Below are 15,728 nucleotides of genomic sequence, written 5' to 3' on the forward strand. Positions count from 1 at the left end.
GGGCACCTGGGGAAGCAGGGCAGGAAGGGAGGAAGGTTGCCCACGGTTCCGAACTGGAACTCGCTTCCAGCCCTCATCGTCTTTTTGGTCCCTTACCTCTGCGCAACAGCTACAGAGCAGGGGCTGTCTTGGGTCATCCCCCTCTGTCTGAGAGGACAGGGGGTCCATCCCCTTGTGGGGGGTATCTCCCTGGAACCGTTCCTGCTGACATGCTAGGGAGTTACTCCACCAGTCGATCTCCCTTTCACAGTCCCTGATGGTCCTCAGCGTCTCGACCTCCTCCTTAAGTTCTGCCACCAATCTAAGCAGATCTTCTACCTGCTCACACCTCACACAGGTGGAATGTTGGCCTCCCTCCCTCAGCAGCAGCAGGCTCTGGCACTCCCTGCAGCCAGAGACCTGAACAGCCACGGTTTGGGGCAGGGTCTCTGTCTGGGTTGCTACAGTCTCCTTACTGCAAGCTCTCCTTCTGGAGACGACCATATTGGTCAGCAGTCTGGGACACCAGCAACAGAGTCCACAACACAACCTGCTTGTTCCTCCCTGCGCCCGGTGGGCAGCGACCGGTCGCTGCCCTCCCAAAGGCTCTTTCAAGGCAAGGGGCAGGGGTGCGGTTGCCGTTACCGCGGGGACGCCCCCTGCACGTCAGCCGCTCTCTCGCAAGGGCTGCTGGGGCTTCGGGGATCGGGAGATGTCGGGAATCGCGATGTCTCTGCGCTGTCCCCTCTGATTTTCCTAATCTCTTCTGACCCTCGTGGTCTCTGAAGCGTGCCGGCTCCGGCTCTAGCTGTGCTAGCTCCGATCAGCTGACTGACTAACTCCTTGGCTCGCTGGTACTTTCTTTTATGCTGTCAGTACACAATGTGATAGTGGGAGTGTTGGACTAGAGGTGAATAACTCCATGATTAGCCAAGTCCTCCTCCTGAAATGGTAGGTTTGGGAATTGCTGTCCTTTAAGAAAACCTGCAGGTTTCCCCCTTTGCAGGAAAGAATTCTGTGCCAACCACCACTATTTTATAAGTATCTTAAATCCTCAGCACTAAAAGAAAAATTGTTTTATTCTGATACAGAAAATAATTCTGTAAATGTATGTTTTCTGCTGGGTAAAGTCAGAATTTCTTACCCTTGTATCTACAGGTAAGAAAAGTGGCAAGTGCAGCAATTAGCAAATTCTAGGATTTTTTATTTTTTTTCCTTCAAAATTCATGAACCGCTGATCCCAGAATACTTCTGAAGATAAATATTAGTTTAACAGATCATGTAACAGCAAGTTTGTCTATGTTGAAATTAGTCTTCAGGGCTTCCTTTTTATGAGGCAAGTCAGCAGTCTGCAGTTTGACATTATTCTAATAGCTGAAGTCCTTAGGCTCAATAAGCTGGTAAAAGTTGCCTTGTAGCTGTATGTTGGAAATTTTCAAAATTAGTGTATCAGTGTAAGTTTCTAATTAGTCGGTGTTAAAACATTGATGATGGTGGTGATCTCTCCAGTCTACTTAATTTCATTTAAATGTATGAAGAAAATTTGCTGAGGTGTTTTGTGGTTTTGTACTTGTCTTTTTGTCAAGTGTGGTAGACAGTTTTAGTATGGATTTGCACAAGGAGCTGGAAAAAACTTTCCAGCAAATATTTTAGATATATACTGTGACAGATGATGTTATTTTTTTCTTAATAAAGGAAGACTACCAAAAAGATATTTTTAATCAAAACTGGCAGGAAATTAAATAGGTAAGACAACTGGTTTAGGGCCACTAAGAAATATTTGCATATACTTTCAATCTGATGGTCTGTTTTTTGAGTCTTGTCATAAGACCTGTAACTGATCAATTTCAATATTTTTAACTTTAAATTTCATTTTGATTTCAAAGAAGTCTTACCTGGTACCTGTAGGCTGAGTCTTCTAAGAAATTAGGTTTTGATTTTTAATACTAATTTTAGAATTTTTCTTGCTGTGATTCATAAATTTCTACTAATGCGCAGTTGAAGTAAAATTGCACGGGGATTTGTGGATACAGAAATATATAAAAATAGAAGGTAATGCCAATGTTTTCAGGATAGAAGGTGATAAAAAGAATAATTGGCTGTGTCTTTACTTGTGCCTTATACTTGTATTCCTTGTACTTGTACTTGAACTAAAAATATGTCCCATGCTGAAGACCAGATTTCCAGCATTTCTTGTTGACTACAAATGTAATAATGAGAAAAGCAACCAAAAGTTGAATGTTGAGTAAGAATTTGTCATGAATGCATTATCCTTATGCAAATATCTTTCCCAAAGACAATGTTATATGAAAACTTTTCCATCAACTTTCTCACTCAGCCTTTTTCTATCTTCTAAGTAAAATTATGAATTTTTGTTGGAATTGTAGAATTTTGCTGCTTTTCTGTAATCTGCCTGTTTCTAACTTTGTGTTTAGTTATTATTTTCTTCCAACTGCTGACTGACAGTAAAATCCAAAAATTCAAAGCTTACTGATTTCGCAGACAGACCTTTAAAACCTCTCTGGTGATAGGTAGTAATTCTCATTCATTATCATGGAGCTGGTGTTTGATTCTGCTGAAGGCTGCCTGTTCCTTGTCCTGTTAGAATGCTTGCCTGTGGGCACATTATTCTGTCGTATCTGATCCCAGTGACCAATGAGGTTGCAATATGAGAATCATCCAGCCCCTATACCAAGGAATGACGATCAACAATGCATTCTGCGTGCACATAGTTAATTAGCAACTCGCCTTCAAAGTGCTTGTAGTGCCTGGCCACTGTTCTGTTGTGAGGCAAATGCAGTTAAGCTGAGCTCACTAAGGCTCTGCACAAGTGTCCTAAGTGGAAATGTTTCCTAGGATTGGAATATCATTTCTGTGTAAGTGGACTTTATGTGATGGACTGTGTATTCAGAAATGCCAGGCTTGAAAAAAGAAAAGCAAATGTGAGAGCTGAATGACTTTCTCATGTGCCTAATATCTTTTTTTAATAACAATGGTAAGAAATTATGCTTCGTCTGGCTTGTCTTAATTAACCTGTAAGAAATGTGAAAATGCAGAACATCTAAGATTTATTTTAAATCAAGTGTTCTTCTGTAATCTGTAGATGTTAGAAGTGGTGATAGTCCATTATTTTTCAGCACAGTAGTAATTGGCAATCGTTGTATATATTATATGCATGAAGTTTGTGTTGAAATTTCTCATGCAAAAACCTCCTCTGTTTTCAATGTCTTTTTCAGGTTTTGTGTATGAATCTTTTAAGCAACAGCTAATACAAATTTTTCTGTCTGTTACTCTTTGGGTACTCTATCCAGACAGCTTTTGCAGTAAGCCTGTAGCGAAAGAAAAATGTCATATTTTCCTTATCATTTTTGAAATTAATCAATCATTTTAGTTAGAGCTACTAGAACAGAAGAAACTTGAGATCTTGAGATCATGCTAGGGAGATGATTCTTCCAGGGCTGATTGAAAACCGCCTTGTAAAGCAGTATCATCTGCAAACAAGCCAGTAAGTGCAGGCATAGCAATTAGTTGTGTAGGTGGTACTCTGTAAGCTAGACCAGCTGTTAGGCTATAAATGTAAAGAGATGCAGAGGACAGCCGCTGGTTGGCTGAATTTGGTTTTCTGTTTCATGTACTGCTGCAGAGCACTACTTAGTTTGAAGACTCAAGCAAGTTACAAGGACTGTTCCTAGTCTATTTTTGCTTGCATTTGAAAACCAAAAGATTTTCTGAGATTGATAGGATCTCTTCCCACTTCATAGAAGATGCAGAAATCAAGACAATGCCCTTGAGATGATAGATAGCTTATGATGTCAAAGTGATGCTCACTGTTCTGTATGTCGTGTTTGAGGTCACACTAAGTACCTCTAAGGCTCCTTTTAAATTGTGTCTTACAGAAATGCAAAAGTGCATATTAGCTATTTAACATTCAGTGTAAAATCTTGTTTCAATCTTGAGCTATGAGTTCAACAATAAAGATGTACTTTTTATGGATGAGCCTTACTTGAAAAAACTTATGTCATGCAACTCATTGGTGTTTAGTTTCTTTCTTGTTACCTGCTCTGGCAGATAGGTTGCAAGACTGCTGCCTGCGTCTTCTTGCTTTTTCCATATAACCAGCATATATGCAGTAGAAGTCATTAGCATGGGGACCTTGCTTCACCTTTCTAATGCAATATGACACATCTTGTCCTTGTGTTCCTAGATTGATTACCCATTACGCTTTCTTTCAGATGTTAAGGCTATGCGCATAAAATGAAATGCAGAAATCATCCAAACAAATATGAGTGACCGTATATCACACTCATCTATGTCTTTATGGTTACTGAATAGTAGCTGAAGTAATCTGGGACCTTTGTTATTGAATGCAGACAGGGTTGCCTTTTGGGCACAATCTGTTACTGACTTCAAGGAACGTAATAGTTTGGCTGGTATTCAAGAAACAGCTGATTGACGCACAGCCTCTCCAACTGTTGCCTGCTGTCTAGTTTATCTCATTATAACTCAATAAAAAGGCAGCTATGAGCATCTACCAGATTCCTTTGCCCTGCTCTCAGGATCTTGGCCGTTGACTTTTCAGGCCAGAATATATGATAATGTATCAAATCTGAAATGCTAACACCTATACTGAGCGCTGAATTGTCCCCCTCTGCTACTTTGTGTGTCAGAACCCTCACAGATTTTTGCAAACAAGATTGCACCGATGTTTCTTCCTACCTGGCTGTCCTGAAAGAGTCACAATCTGGGTACCTGTTATCCTGAGAACCTGTTTGGGGTTGGTCTTTTTTTGTTTTTTACATGCTGTGTCACATATTGTTTAGTGTTTGTCCATCAGCCATGTGAAGTCATTTGCAGCATTCAAGTTACAGGATCAAGTGCCAGGAACATGTGTCTGTCATTCAAACCACCACTATCTTTATTTCAAGCAAAAATTTCCCTCTTGTACCCTTGTTGAAATGAGCACTTGAGAGGAAGTGGTGGAAGCTCAATATGTTAGAAATATGTTGCCAGGAAAATGTTGAAAGTATTTCCAAGAACTTCTGTTACTCTGGTAGTTTCTTCATTAAAAGCTACCATTGGACTGTCGTCAACATGGGCCCCTGCCTTACTGTCTTTCTAAGCTGCATTGGCTGTAGTTGGCATTTGAATTCTACAAATATAATCCCATGGACTGTTGGATTGGATACAACTCTGCTAACTCTGAGGTTTGATTAATGGAAGGTGTTTCCTTTGGAATGAAACATAGCGATTAGCCTCTTAAGCTACATAAATTGCTAGAAATGCATCACAGTTTTTCAGTTTGTCTTTTCTTCTCTAGAAGAGGAAACAGAATCTTCAGCATAAAACCTCTGAAGAAGTTCTCCTTTTCTGTAGTGAGTATTAGGAATTTCTGTGCAGCTTACACTACATATTTGTCCAAAGGAGCAACACAGCTCATTTGGCGTTAGTGCTTCATCACTTAGAGAGGCTTAGAAGTAGATAGGATTGACAGCTTGCCTCATAACTTTCTTAAGCTTTCCATTTTACATAAATCGTTACTTTTTTTTTCTTTCACTACTGTTTGTGGAGTTTGATTCTTTATGGACATAGTCGGTGAAATAGTAGGGCAATTGCCTTAAATATCATCATGAGGAAGCCTGTTCTGTGCATTAGAAAATGACATGGCCTCCTGTGACAAATAATACATTGTCTTTTGTAAATCAGTGTGCGAAACAACTTTCATAAGCAGTTACTTCAACATTGTGCCTCCAGCTGGACATCCAGGCATGACACTGAGCTGCGGCAATGGTCAGGACTACATCAGCATTTAGTTAGGTACTGGAAGGGTGTTGTGGATTTTGCTCTTTTGAAGTTGGTTCAGGCACTCCAGCTTATGTTGGTAACTGAAATGTATAGCATCAAAACCAAAAACTACTGTAGGAAAGATATATCCTGATGAAAGAAGGCCACTTTTACTTGGTCAGATATTTTCTTGTGCCGTGGGACTTCACTTCTCCTTGTAGGCATAAGGCAGTTACAACACAGCTCCAAATTTTTCTCTTTCCTGCTCTTCAATTTATACAGTCAACCTATCGCTGTAAAGTGTAAGTGCTTTTCAGTGTAAGATTCATAGAAGTAGTGAGGTGGTTACTTTGTACAAACTTTGGCAGCTTTTTCTCTTTTGAATAAGATAAATTGCATGGAGTTTTGCTTTAATTCATGTTTATCAATTTTGATCAGCATTATTTCAGTCGTGTCATTATTAATATTAAAAATGTTATTCTTACAATGGAAATTTTGGGGTTTTTTTGTTCTTTGTTTTTCTTAAGAAAGCAAATTTTGTGCTGTTTCTGAAGATGTCAGACTCCAGCATTCACTTTATTGAAGTTAGATCCCAACAAGTGATGTTTTTTCTTCAGCTCATGCTGATTTTCATGAGTTACTATAGAGTGCAGTTGCTGCTGAGATCTTCAATGATGTTCAGTTTTTTGTTCAATTTGTTGATTATTTTGAAAATTAGACTTAAAAAAATCAATGAATGTCGAAGTTTTTCTGAAATGGTAGACAGCTTCTGAATACTCCCTGGTATGTTTTTTGGAAGTCTAAACAAATGAGAACATAAAGAATTGCGCTTCAGAACAGCATAATTCTGTGGTAGTTCTTAATATCTTAATTTGATAGCAGTGAATTACTCCTATAGTATGAAAATAGCTGATGATTAATAACATATTAATCTTGCAAGTCCTCGAGTTTAGTTATTTCTGCTCTTTGCAGACTTTTTCTACTGCTGTTCCCATTTTTACTATCAGTGGTGGGTGGTGACTTATTTTCCTATTGCTTATTCTCTAATACTTGTGCTCAGTGGTTGTTTTCCACCTGTGATTTCTGGCAGGCTTCTAATGGGCATGGGAGACATCTTGTCAGTAAGAACAGGTGTCCTGGGTTCAGCAGTAGCAGTCAGTTTTTCTCCTTAGTAGCTGTTGCAGCACTGTGTTTCTGACTTTTGGCCTGGGAACAAAGCTGATAACACTGATGTTTAGACTGACCAAGGACTTTGTGAGTCTCATGCTCTGCCAGGGAGGAGGAGGGGCCGGGAGGAAGCAGAGACAGGACGCCTGACCCAAACTAGCCAAAGAGGTATTCTATACCACAGCACGTCATGCCCGGGGATGTAACTGGGAGCTACCCGGAAGGGCACGTTCTCTTTTCGGTCGGGCTCTTTTCCGGCGAGCGGTATCATATTTTCTTCCCTTGTTATTTCTCTTACCATTATTATTATTGGTGGCAGCAGTAGTGATTTGTGTTATACCTGAGTTACTGGACTGTTTTTATCTCAACCCGTGGGAGTTACATTCTTTCGATTCTCCTCCCCATCCCTCTGGGGAGTGTGGGGGGGAGTAGACTGCGTGGTTCTAATTTACGGCCTGGGCTTAAACCACGACAACAGGTCATTGCTTCAGGTCTTCTCTTTTCTTTAGCTTTTTCCCCTCGATGTCAAACAATGGTCTCAGTCTGTCTTAGCTGTTTAAAATGTTCTGAAAGACTCCTTCCTTTTCAGACAGCAGCAAGATTATTTAGGTGATAATTCTCAAGCTGCTGGTAGCGAATGAATACCACATTCTGTCCACTGAGCAAGACAACAAAATGGAGTGACTTTAACAAGAGTGTTGTAGTCTGTTGTGTGTAATACTGTATGGGTTACAATTCTCTTTGACTGGTTTGCTGTCTGGGAGAGTAAGGTAGGCAGTTTTACCTTGGTACTTTTCCTTTGAGCCCCTAGCTCCCAGGGGACGGAGGAAGGGATACTGGTTTTACTTCATGACCTCTGACCATGAGGTATAATGCATCGTGTAATGTTACTGCTTCTTTGTACAGCTCTGCTGTTCTAATTGGTTGAAATAGTTTTGATACAGGCATTTTTTGTTTCAGAGTATAATGGGAAAACAGGAGTGGAAAAATACCTTGCCAATCCAAAATAAAGTGCCATCTATTTCCCCAGCAAAACCCATGTTTTCTGATTGATGCTTTTCTAGCTTGTTCTCAACAGCTTCCAGTGATAGAGATGCTTTGGAGTCCTGTGCAGAGCTGAAGGTCAACACTGGATATGTTAGGGCTAATTTGTTGTTTGCCTTCGGGGGATGATGGGGTGGTGGTATGGTTTTGTTATGGTTTGTGGGGGCAACATGGTAAGTTTGAATATGCGTACATTGTGTGTGCTGCCTTGATGAGATGCAAGTGTTTAAGCTCAGATGCGGTTGAATTGAAAGCATTTAATTCCCCTGTTCTTTCTGGTACTCCCCAGTCAAGGGAACATTAGCAAAGTTGAGACAAACTTCTATTCAGTTCTTTATACAATTAAGCTATTTCAAATACACTTGTTGCTTTTGGAATTATTTCACACACACACACCCTGGACTTAAACACTTAAACCTTGGAAAATACCTACTCCTCAAATTTGCCAGTAATAATTTGACACTTTCTTTTGAAATATGAACCCCATAATATTTTTAGATAGTATTAGCTAAAATGTGTTACTAAAGAAGCAGTAAACAGCTATGCAAAAGGCAAGAATTAATGATCGTTGTTAGTGAAGGCTGGGTAAAAAAGAAATCCATCATAGATTGAGATTCTTGAGGGAAGAATTGACATCAAGTCAGCAGTTCTCTGTTTTGCAGGCTGCTTTTCCAATTTGCCATCATTGGTTACTCTATTGAAAGCAATACAATTATTTATACTTTTCAGAGGAGTTTTTTATGGTCTATGCAGACTGCTGTCACTGTACTAATTTGCACAAACCTTATGTTTTTCATAGAAACCCTGAGGGCCAGGAGTCACTTTTTTTTTTCCCTCCTTATTTTTAATGGCAGTTTATATTATGAAGTACAGATTGGCCTGAAAAAAAAGCGATCATTGATCTAATGCCCTTGGCACTGTTCAAATTTTTGTGAATATATGAAGAGGCAGCATAAAGTTATTTCAGGGTGTTCCCAGAGGGCACTAGTCACAGACGGCCACAAAAACCTCTCTGTTAAGGAGCTGGCAAATTAAACACAGGACAGTGAGTGACTTCTCTCTCCTTTTTATACTTAGAACAGAAATACTTGATTCCTACAGTGCTGCAGTCTTACTATTTTACAGAACGTCACATCAAAGTACATGATAACCTTTACTCTTACCTGATTCCTGAAGTTATATGAAAAATATTAGCAGCAAACTTAAAGAGCACTAAGGAGAAATTGCCCTGTTTTTCTTTCTGGAAATGGAAAAAAATGGAGAAAAATTGTTTTAAGCAGTATTAGAAATCAAGAATGGATTCTGAGTAACTTACTGCTGTATTGTAATGCTTTGATTTTTGACAAAATAATTATAGATAAGACAGAAAAGTGCTTTTAATGTTTTGGACGATGGGGTTTTTTCTATTAAAAACAGTATCGTGGAAAAGTGAACTTTAAGTAAGGATCTGTGTTTTTGTAACCTGCTACAAGAGAATCACTTGAAGAGACTCATTGGGCCAAAATAGTGCTTATTGACATGGAATTCTCTTCCAGTGTACATCACCTACATCATGTGTTTGAATTGCATGCGCTCACACACAGAGTGTACATACAAGTAGTATAGACCAAAATCAATACTAGTGTGGTCTTAATTGTTTTTTCAAATTCCTGCTTTACTCCACATCTGTGATTTGGTTTTCTGTAGGGTGTGACTGTGAAAATGCAGCAGCCATCTCTAGTTCACTGGAATGGGAATAACTTGCTATTTATGTGACCTCTATGAGAAAACATCGGTTCTCTTGATTTATCTGCTTAGATTGTGGACGAATACATTTGCAGCATAATTTATATAAATAACAATAAAGACATGTAAAGTTTAGTCTAGAGAAGAGTTAAATTTTATACAAGAATCTCTTCAGAGAAGTGGAGCTTTCCTTAATAGACAAAATTCACAGATTTAAAATATTGCCAGTTGAAAACTTTCTCTAATTTTCCTTTTTTGTAATAGAGAATCTGACTGAATACTACCAATGATATCATTTGGGTTGAATTACTTAAAGTTCATTAATTTGTTTAAATTCATTGTCGACAGTTGTGCTGTTGCCAGGGATGGAACTATTACAGTCCTATTTGTAAATTTACATTAATTTGGATAATGACGTATGACTTTGTTTTCTTTGTAGTTATTTGAGCTGCTAGGCCCTGAAGGTTTTGAACTCATAGAGAAACTCCTACAGAATAGATCTGTGATTCTGGAAAGATCTTTGACTTGTCCAAATGATAACAGGTTCCAGACTCTGCAAGGTAAGTAACTACAAAATTTTTATTCCAAACTGGATAAAAAGTAGTTTTCTAATCACTCAGTTATATTTCAAACAACTGTAATGTCAATGTGTATTCAAAGAGCAAGCCAAAAAAAAAACTCCAGGGGTGGAGAGAGAGGAATATTTATATGGTCTTAAACAAAGAAATCATGGACTGGTGATATAGGGGAAAAAAGTATGTATTGCATGTATTTATTTACCTTTCCATTGCCTGTGGCGATGTGTAATTTTTTTAAAATGTATTAACTGTTGCACTTTTTCGATTTTAATGGGTTACTCTGGAAATAAGTTGATCTTTAGTTATTCTTCATCTGCTTTCCTGCTTACTCTCTACTTCTGTACTATCATCAGATGTAGGTCTTGGGGAGAAAAAGCACAGTAGAAACCACATCTGAAAAAATAAAGTTAAGCTTAAAGATGGATAAGTAAGAGGAAAAAGGGGGCTCAGGTTTTATACTGTGATTTTTGTTTTTATAAGATAAGTTGCCCAAGCACAGTAATTTTTTAAAAACCTGATTTACAAACTGCTGTTTAAAAACAAAGCTTCTCACTTTCTCCTCTGACAAAAATAAATCTGATTGCGATGAGGTCTTAATTTGGGATAAATCTTACATGGACATAGCACTGTGTCGCCCATTGCATGTTCACAGCACACAGAGTAAGAAAAATGTGAATAAAACTAATAATGGTGGACTTGTGTATCCTCACAATAATTTTAAAATACAAATAACCCCTTTTTAATACATTTATCTTGAATGAAATGTCATATAAGCAAGAGTTTAGAAGTTCACCTCATTGTACTGATGGTTAGTATATGCTCATCAGAACAACCATTTTATGTGTTCATGATTTCAAAGCAAAATGTCTTGCTATCAGTGCAACAAGGTTTTGTATCTTGGTATTTTTCCACCTCTCAAATAATAAAAAATACATTCAGTAGAATCTGAACTATTATAGTTTTGCATCGTATGTGTGAATTTTAGTTACATAAATATTTTCTTCTCACTTATCAGAAGTAATATTTTGGAAGCTTTTAAGAATTTATTCTTCATTATGCCATCAGTAGTTTCAGCTACAATGCGGAGGAAGAATATTTTCAATATCGTGCTTTTGAGACAATAAGAAGGCATTACTGATTTTATGCTTTTTCCACTGATGAGAGAGCCCTTATTTCACTGTGGTTGTCTTCAGTGATATTTGAGTATTTTCTCTGAGATTGAAGGTGCTCTGCCCTGAGTTCTGTTTATTAATTTTAATAAGACTTTTTTATTTTAAGTTGATCAAAACAGTTGTTTCTAATGGGGATTGAAGTTTTATCTTTCCAGAATTGCATTTGTGAAAGGGAGTTATTTGTGTCTGCAGAAACTTAGTCAGTACTTTGAGTATCTTGTGTCTAGAGAAAATAAGCACAAGTCAAGGAACTGTATGTGTACTGCATTTGTGTAGCTTGCTGTATTGTTTGACCATGTCTTATGTAATTTACTTCCATGACAGTAAAGGTGGTTGTTGTGCTTATCAGACTAATCAAGTAACAGTTCTTTGTTGTGGTGTGTTCAGTCTGAATTAAATTTAGTGAGGAAATTGTATCCATTGTTATCCCTTTTTATACAAGAGAGAGAGTTAAAGCTACAGGCATGATGGTATTAATGTGGACATTTTGACAGTTTGTTAGAATTTTGTCAATGCTATTTAACAAGTTATAGTCACCTTATCTAGCATGCATGCTGTAAGATGTATGTGTTTCACTGTTACTGTAGGTGAAAACTTAGTGGCACAAATTGTTCAAAACATCAGTCAAGTGGGTTTATTTGATGAAGTTTTTGACTTCGGAGTTTGACTGCAAAAGTACATATGAAACATCATTGCATTGAATATATAATATGTAGGTTTGTCTGAATAAACTAATAATCTGTTTGCAGAATTTTGAAAGCAGAAGTTTAAAAACAGTCATATAATTTAAACCAAAATGAATCTCTCCACCCCACTGCATATAAAAGACTTGGCTGTGTCTGGGTTTGCCCAATAATGGCTTCACAAGGGTGAATGTGACTGGGCTTTTTTGGGTTCCCTGCTCCTCTAGATTTATTGTTTACTGGAATTGTTCTGTGGTTCTGATTCTTCTTGATTCAGTCCTGCTGCTTATCCACATGAAGGGAAGGAGTATTTGTGGTTGAATAAATAGGATTTCTTTTTTTAAAGGCCAGATTGGACAGAGCCTTGGGCAGCATGGTCTGTCATGAGGTGTCCCTGCCCATGGCAGCCGGATTGGAACTAGATGATCTTAAGGTCCCTTCCAATTCTCTGGTTCTAACCATTCTCTGATTCTATGATTCTTTGATTCTTTTCTCATGCGCTTAGGGAAATTACATTCTGAGCATGCTTTCAATACAATCATGTTATCCAATAAATATACACTACTTGTTATGTGAAGAGGCTGTTCAATAAAAAGAGCCTATTTAATCTAAAACCATTCTACTCATCTCTACATGTAAGAGGAGAGATGTGGTGTTTCCACTGTTGGTGAATTTGTTACAAATACTGAAATGAGATAAAAAAAAAGCCCTACCATTTGCTGCTAGCCCACCCTCTTGCTTTGGGATGAAGGAGTTTTGTTTGCTTAATGATGGTAACCTTAAACGTCCTACCACTGGGACAAGAACTGGTACTACTTTTATTTTCTTGAGGCCAGCTGCTGCACTACCATCTATACAAAGCAAAACAATCTTTAAAGACGTGTGCCATCAGCCCACCACCCCAAAAAAAACCCAGCAAAAAACCAACCAAACCAAAAGCAAAACAAACAAAACCCCCCAGCAAAACCCAACAAAACTTAAAAAAACAAACCTTTAGAAGAAAACTGAGGAAAACAAAGAGGGGATCCAATACTTATGGAGATATATACATGTTATCATATTGCAGAACAGTGCAAGAAGTTTATAGGAGAAAATGCTAAGCCCAATTATGGTTGTCAAGTTACAATTCAGTCGGAACAAGAAAGGCTGTTAATGAAACAATATCGTCGCGAGGAAAAGCGAAATGCCAGAAAAGAAAAACAAACTGGGGAAGATGCAGAAGTTTCTGGAGAAGGACTAACATGCTTTGATCCCAAAGAGCTGCGGATGCAAAGGTAATATATGCCAACAGATGAGAAATACTTCTGTTGTAATTGCTTCTTCAACATATCGTAATCGTTTATTTTATTTCCGTTTGCTTGGTGATTACATGATTCTGACTTCAAGTCATGTTTTATTAAAAATGTAGAAATTTTTTAAATATGAAAACCTAATTTTCAGGGAAAGCATGAAGATTCTTATTAAGCAGATCACTGCTTTGTCTCATCTGTGTGGGTAGGAGATGCAGATTAGAGGGGCAGGCTGTCTTTCTCAGTTTCTGCACACACACTATGTGCTTAAGATTTATGAAGTCTGTACTAAATCTATCATAACTATCTTTTTTTCCTCCCAAGATTAATGCATACTATTTTCCATGTTGTCAGCTGAAGGTAATGGGAAGAGTAGGAGAGCGAGAGGATAAGGAGCAAAAAAGCTGTTGTATTTTGTCTTGAGAAAAATATAGTGGGATTGGTATCTAACGGTAAATACATGTTGCTGTATTGCTTAAAAAGAAGAAAAACTGTATTTAGGAAAGCCTTGCACTTACTGAATTGCACTTGTGATTTTTATCTAAACAGTGCATTATCAGGATTTGGTTTAACTGATACCAGAGAATAACACTTTAAAATTCCTTTGTCGATTATTTTATGCAATGTTTTTTTCTGCAACTCTTGCTCTGACTTCAATATACCACATTCAGGTTTTGTAATGGCTGCCTAAAATAAGCCAATTTATTGCAGTTATCCTTCTGCCCACAGAGAGCTAGCACTTTTGAATGCTCGAAGTATGCCAGTCTTAGGTAGACAGAGAGAGATGGAGTTTGAAAAAATTCATTATCCACATGTTTATGATTCCCGAGCTGAAGCTATGAAAACATCAGCATTCATTGGAGGTGCAAAGGTATGTGCTCGTTGTATGACCCTTTGTGAACAGTAAATCCTAGTGAATTATGTGCAGCAGGGTTCCCTTTGTTCCCTTAGAGATTCTCCTCCTTATCAGTTCAATGAATGGAAATGCTACTTGTTTGCAGAAGGTTTTAAACACTTTCATATATTCTGGTTCTGACTCTAGAAGAGTCTAGAATCTCATTCTTAACTGATGTATTTGGTTTTGCTTCTAGGGTCACTTAAATCATTAAAATACTATTTTTCTCTTTCTGTTTTTGCAAACCATTGAATTAACTTTAACAAAAGGAATGCTTTATGAAATTCTTTTTTGTCTTTTGGGGACTATTTTCTGAGTAGTAACATTATTATTTTCCATTTGGGGGGTTCAGTGCTATCTATAAAATGAATCAGTGAGAATTGCTTTTGTTGTGGGTTCATTTTTTGAAGGAAAGTGAGAAACTGTTGTTCAAAGTGAGTTATACATTATGACACTTTCTGTTTTCATACTTCCAGTTAATTTTCCTGAAATACTCTTTTAGGTGTTCTTACCAGAGGCAGTTCAGAGAGAAAACAATAAAATGTATGAAGAGGTAAAGATCCCACATAGTGAACCAATGCCTATTGGTATTGAAGAGAAAATTGTTTATATTAAAGACTTAGATGAGGTAAGTAAACCATTTCAAAGATCACAGTATCACAGTATCACAGTATGTTAGAGATTGGAAGGGACCTCAAAAGATCATCTAGTCCAATCCCCCTGCCAGAGCAGGAACACCTAGATAAGGTTACACAGGAATGTGTCCAGGCGGGTTTTGAATGTCTCCAGGGAAGGAGACTCCACAACCTCTCTGAGCAGCCTGTTCCAATGTTCTGTCACCCTCACTGAGAAGAAGTTTCTTCTCAAGTTTAAGTGGAACCTCTTGTGTTCCAGTTTATACCCATTACCCCTTGTCTTATCATTGTTTGCCATTGAGAAGAGCCTGGCTCCATCCTCATGACACTCCCCCTTTATATATTTATAAACGTTAATGAGGTCACCCCTCAGTCTCCTCTTTTCCAAACTAAAGAGACCCAGCTCCCTCAGCCTTTCCTCATAAGGGAGATGCTCCACTCCCTTAATCATCTTAGTTGCCCTATGCTGGACTCTCTCCAGCAGGTCCCTGTCCTTCTTGAACTGAGGGGACCAGAACTGGTAACAATATTCCAGATGTGGTCTCACCAGGGCAGAGTAGAGAGGAAGGAGAACCTCTCTTGAGCTACTAACCACCCCCCTTCTAATACACCCCAGGATGCCATTGGCCTTCTTGGCCACAAGGGCACAGTGTTGGCTCATGGTCATCCTGCCGTCCACTAGGACCCCCAGGTCCCTCTCCCCTACACTACTCTCTAACAGGTTGTTCCCCAACCTATATTGGATCCTGGGGTTGTTCCTGCCCAGATGCAGGACTCTAC

At 38.4% G+C, this 15,728-nt stretch overlaps 1 protein-coding gene across 4 annotated transcripts in view; it reads left to right on the forward strand.

Annotated features, from left to right (window-relative positions):
* ASCC3 (activating signal cointegrator 1 complex subunit 3) overlaps positions 1-15,728 on the forward strand; it is a 282,281-nt gene that overhangs the window by 38,708 nt on the left and 227,845 nt on the right. For all 4 annotated transcript variants that reach the window (XR_013956598.1, XM_080615418.1, XM_080615419.1 and 1 more), the window contains exons 5-8: positions 10,136-10,256; positions 13,196-13,403; positions 14,148-14,289; positions 14,816-14,941. Coding sequence is in view for 3 of the 4 variants with exons in the window: in XM_080615418.1 (XP_080471544.1) it covers positions 10,136-10,256; positions 13,196-13,403; positions 14,148-14,289; positions 14,816-14,941 (597 nt within the window). In the remaining variant the exon portion in view is untranslated. The remainder of the gene's footprint in view (positions 1-10,135; positions 10,257-13,195; positions 13,404-14,147; positions 14,290-14,815; positions 14,942-15,728) is intronic.

Source organism: Psittacula echo (assembly GCF_963264785.1).
Source record: "Psittacula echo genome assembly, chromosome: 4".
In the NCBI taxonomy this organism is placed as follows: domain Eukaryota; kingdom Metazoa; phylum Chordata; class Aves; order Psittaciformes; family Psittacidae; genus Psittacula; species Psittacula echo.